The 5,328-nt window shown below is 54.5% G+C and overlaps 1 protein-coding gene across 1 annotated transcript in view; it reads right to left on the bottom strand.

The window, feature by feature from the left end:
• The window catches only part of SHBG (sex hormone-binding globulin), a 25,990-nt gene that overhangs the window by 6,829 nt on the left and 13,833 nt on the right, over window positions 1-5,328 (bottom strand). The window contains exons 6-7 of the mRNA XM_015423903.1: window positions 1,897-2,084; window positions 400-619 (exon numbers count right to left, since the gene is read on the bottom strand). Of these exons, the coding sequence (XP_015279389.1) occupies window positions 400-619; window positions 1,897-2,084 (408 nt within the window). The remainder of the gene's footprint in view (window positions 1-399; window positions 620-1,896; window positions 2,085-5,328) is intronic.

Here is a 5,328-nt window from a genome sequence, read left to right on the forward strand (position 1 = left end):
ACCAAAACATCTGTCTCAAGTGTGTGTGGCTGAGGGGATTCATTTCTGGCTGGTGTTGTGTCCACACACACACACCTCAACGGGGCCCGATCCTCACACTGACTTCCTGCCACGTTCAAACTCGCAATGCGATCTGCCCCCATCCGGTGGATAGTTCGGTGGGATACCCCTTTCTGTGGCTAGGCACGGTCTCTAATAAAACTAGTGTGGCCTGGCACGAGAGCTTTTCTTTTCCGTGCAAAATGTCACTATCAAAATGCCTCCTTATTCCTATGAAATTAGCCCCATTCAAAACAATCCGTCCAGGCTGACTGGATGCGACAGCAGACGATGGGCAAACCCCCACCACCACACACACACCCCACCACCACAACACCCCCCTTTCTGAGAAAGACCCACCAGGGAGCCCTCCAATGAAGAGATGGCCTTCCCCACTCAGCCAGAGGTGCCGCAGTGACTTGAAATCGGCCTCCGGGATCGGCGCGGAGGTCTCGCCGGTGCTCAGGCGCAAGGTGAGCTCTGCGGAAGTGACGCGCAGCTGGAGATCAGAAGTTGGGCAGCCCGCCCCGGGCAACGGGATCTTTAGAACCACCTTCTCCCCCAGTTGGGCTATCAGGTCCTGGTGCGAGAAACAAGGAGAAGCCTGTCAGGGACAGGGAGGCGGACCTCCTCTCCCTTATAGAATCATGGAATGTTAGAGTTGGAAGGGACCTTGCAGGTCATCTAGTCCAACCCCCGGCACTCTGCAGGAGCAGAGCTTGAAAGAGAGCCCTACATACCTACAACATACCCGAAAGACGGTCGTCCAGCCTCCGCTTGAAAAGGAGCATCCACCACCTCCCGAGGCAGTCTGTTCCACTGCTCAACCTCCCTTACAGTTAGGAAGTCTCTCCTGATATTCAGCCGGAAACAACTGCCTTGTAATTTCCACCCATTAGATCTAGTCTTGCAATCACGGGGCAAGAGAGAATAGATCTGCTCCGTCTTCTACATGACAGCCCTTCCAATATTTGAAGACTGCAATCATGTCCCCTCTAAGCCTTTTCTTTCCCAGGCTAAACAGACCCAACTCATCCTTTCCTCCTAAGACTTGGATTCCAACCCTCCTGCCATCCTGGTTGCCCTCTTCTGAACTCGCTCGAGCTTGTCAACACCCTTCCTAAAATGTGGTGCCCCAAACTGGACACAGTACCCCAGGTGAGGTCTGACCATAGCAGAACAGAGCGGAACGACCACCTCCCTTGATCCGGACACAATGCTTCTGTTAATACATCCTAAGATTGCATTCGCTTTCTTCGCAGCCACATCGCACTGCATTCCGTGGTGAGAGGTCCCCGGATGTCAGAAATGAGTCCTGAGTTTAGCAACCGTTGGGAAATGAATCTCTCCAGGAGCCCACTGACCGCTCGTGGGGTCTGCCACCGATGACTGCATAGGGTTGCCATCTCCGGGTTGGGAAAGTCCTGGAGAATTTGGAGGTGGGGCCCGACGAGGGCAGGGTTTGGGGAGGGGAGGAGCCTCCGCAGGGTACACCCCCTGCCCTCCAAAGCAGCCATTTTCTCCAGGGGACCAGATCTCTGTCGCCTGCAGGTGGGTTGTAATCAGTGTTCCCTCTAAGCTGAGCTAGTGTGAGCCAGCAGCTCACACTTTTTTAGCCCCCAGCTCGCACATTTTCGTCTTCGCTCAGGAAGGACGTGGCTCCAGAGCAAACTGATTCATGCGGCAGCCAAATCGCTCGCTCACAACTTTCATGCCGGGAGCTCACCAAGTAGAATTTTTGCTCACGGGACTCCACAGCTTAGAGGGAGCATCGGTTGTATTTCTGGGAGAACTCTTGCCCCGCCCTCAAGATTGGCAGCCCACTGCCTGCAGCCCCCCCCCTCGTGCGCATCTCACCGTGTCCTCCAGCCTCAGACTGAGGATCGGGGCCTGCGCTGAAGGCGAGACGGCCACGATCGTCCCTTTCTGCGGGCCGGCACGGAGCGACACCTCCACGGCCAGCGACCAGCTCTCGTTGTTCAGCGACCAGCTCTCGTTGTTTGGCGACCAGCTCTCGTTGTTGTGGCTGAGTCTGGTGGGGAGGCCTGTGGAGGGGGGGGCAGATGAGTGAAGGGGGAGGGGGCCGCTGTGCAGTGCCCAGAGGAGGGAGATTGTGCGGCCCGGCCGGATCAGACCAAGGGCCCAGTTGATTCCAGAATTTTGTTTGAGGCAGATACTTTAGGGCGGGACCGCCACCGGCATGACGTCGGCCCTGCTCCTCAAGCCGACTTCAAGCAGACACTTCAAGCAGACACCCGGTGAGGTATGTGGGACTGAGAGAGCTCTTGACGGAAACTGCTCTTTTTCAAGGACAGCTCGAACAGAGCTATGGCTTGCCCCAGGTCATCCAGCAGCTGCAAGTGGAGGAGTGGGGAATCAAACCCGGTTCTCCCAGATTAGAGTCCGCGCTCTTAACCACGACACCAAACTGTTCACATTATAAGAAGACAAGAGTTGCTGGAAAAGGCGATCACGATAGGAAAAGTGGGAGGCGGCAGGAAAAGAGGAAGGCCCACCAGGAGATGGAGAGACTCCGTCAAGGCCCGGAGTTTGCGAGACCCCCGCAAAGCTGTTAGTGGCCGGGCGTTTGGGAGAGCAGGCCTTCTTCGGGTGGCCATAAGTCGGAAGCAAAGGGACTGCACTTATAACACACACAATTTAAAAAAAAATAACAACGGCTTCTGAGGACAGAAGTACACCCAGTTTGTGCAACACCAGAGACCTTCCTGCACGCGCACAGTTCTCTTGCACACATTCTCTCTCACACACACACATTCGGATGATAATTCATTAAAATTGAGTAATTGTTCATTACACCAGATTCAGAGGTACACTGCTTCTGCATGCGGAGGTTTTATTTACCAATCAAGGCTACTAGCTGTGAATAGATATCCACCCACAGCCAAAAACACATATCAACAACTGAAGGTGTAAAATCTGATTACGACTCCTGACCAGTCGGGTTAGAACGGATAAAAGGAAGTCCTTCTTCACCCAAAGAGTGATTCACATGTGGAATTCACGGCCACAGGAGGAAGTGGCAGCGGCTACGAGCCTGGACGGCTTCAAGAGGGAATTGGATAAACATATGGAGCAGAGGTCCATCAGTATCTCTTAGCCACAAGGTATAGATAGGAACTCTCAGTCTGGGGCAAGGGATGCTCTGTAGGGGGGCAACAGTGGGAGGGGCTTCTAGTGTCCTAGCCCCACTGCTGGACCTCCTGATGGCCCCTGGTATTTTTGGCCACCATGTAAGACAGAGTGTTGGACTGGAGGGGCCATTGGCCTGATCCAACATTGGCATCTCTTATGTCCTTATGTCTGGGGCAAGGGATGCTCTGTCATCTTGGTGCTTGGGGGGAGGCAACAGTGGGAGGGCTTCTAGTGTCCTGGCCCCACTGACGGACCTCCTGGTGGCACCTGGTATTTTTGGCCACCGTGTGACACAGAAGAGTGTTGGACTGGATGGGCCACTGGCCTGATCCAACATTGGCTTCTCTTATGTTCTCATGACTGCTGCTACAACACTTTTACTTTGCAGCACGTGTTCGCTGCTGCTTAAACTCCCGGCTACTATAATTAATTCATTAATTAACTTCATTTATGCCCTGACTTTCTTCCCGGTGGGGCCCCAAAGAGGCTTGCATCCTTCCCCTCCCCTCCATTTTATCCTCACAACCAACCTGTGGGGCAGGCGAGGGTGAGGGTGTGTGACTGGCCCACGGTCACCCAGCCGGCTTCCCTGGCAGGGCGGGGGTTTGAACCCATTTCTCCCAGATCCTAGCCTGACACTCGAACCACTACCCCCAAGTTGGCGCTCATTAACAAGAGAGGGTGTTCTTAGAGGTTAGGACTAGTGGTATGGCACTAGTATCGTTGGACAAGGATGATACAAGAACTTGGCGGCACTCCAGGAAAGTAATGAGTAGTAGTCTTAGAACACATCAAAGGAAGAAGAAGAAGAAGAGAATAGATTGGATTTATACCCCGCCCTTCACTACTCAAAGGAGTCTCAGAGTGGTTCACAAACTCCTTTCCCTTCCCCTCCCCACAACAGACACCCTGTGAGGTAGGTGGGGCCGAGAGAGCTCTTTCCAGAACTGTCCTTGAGAGAACAGCTCTGACAGAACTACGGCTTGCCCAAGGTCATCCAGCAGCTGCACGTGGAGGCGTGGGGAATCAAACTCGGTTCTCCCAGATTAGAGTCCGCACACTTCACCACTACACCAAACTGGCTCTTCACCCAAAGAGTCATGAACACATGGAATTCACTGCCGCAGGAAGTGGTGGCGGCTACAAGCAGAGACCTCTCAAAGAGGGGATTCAATAAACATCTGGAGCAGAGGTCCATCAGTGGCTATTAGCCACAAGAGACAGAGGGAACACTCTGTCTGGGGCAGTAATGCCCTGTATTCTTGGTGCTTGGGGGGCAGCTGTGGGAGGGCTTCTGGAGTTCCAGCCCCACGGGAGGGCAGAGCCTCTGCTTGGCATGCAGGAGGTCCCAGGTTCAATCCCCAGCATCTCCAGTTGAAAGGACCAGGCAGGAGGTGATGGGAAAGACCTCCACCTGAGACCCTGGAGAGCTGTAAGGAGGGGCCGTGGCTCAGTGGCAGAGCATCTGCTCGGCATGCAGAAGGTCCCAGGTTCAATCCCCGGCATCTCCAGTAAAAACAACCAGGCAGGAGGTGATGGAAAAGACCTCTGCCTGAGACCCAGGAGAGCCGCTGCCTGATACAGACCTCGACGGGCCGATGGTGTGATTCAGTATGAGGCCGCTTCACGTGTCCACGCATGCCCACGCGTGTCTTCCAGCAAGAAGCAATGCGTGAAAAATAATGGGACCTGTGTGCATTCCGAGTTCCCCCACTCAAAATCCAGAGCTAACATGGAAGGACTCACCCGAAGGCAAAATTCTCATGGTGACGGCCAGGGATGCGAAAGAAGTAGCCGGGCCTGCTGGGGGGGGGAGTCATGCCCCGCTCCTCGCCCTCCCCAAGCCTTGCTGGCCCTTGGAGCCTAAAAGACCCACCTCCCCAGGCCTGGGACCAACATACCTAAGGGACTGCCTCTTCCCATATAGAGAGCTGGTTTGGTGCAGTGGTGAAGTGTGCGAACTCTAATCTGGGAGAACCGGGTTTGATTCCCCACTCCTCCACTTGCACCTGGCTGGATGACCTTGGGCAAGCCATAGTTCTGATGAGAGCTGTCCTTGAAAAAGAGCAGTTTCTGTCAAGAGCTCTCTCAGCCCCACCTGCCTCACAGGGTGTCTGTTGTGGGGAGGGGAAGGGA

This window comes from Gekko japonicus, unplaced genomic scaffold (genome assembly GCF_001447785.1).
Source record: "Gekko japonicus isolate JY-2015 unplaced genomic scaffold, Gekko_japonicus_V1.1 scaffold2282, whole genome shotgun sequence".
Lineage (NCBI taxonomy): Eukaryota > Metazoa > Chordata > Lepidosauria > Squamata > Gekkonidae > Gekko > Gekko japonicus.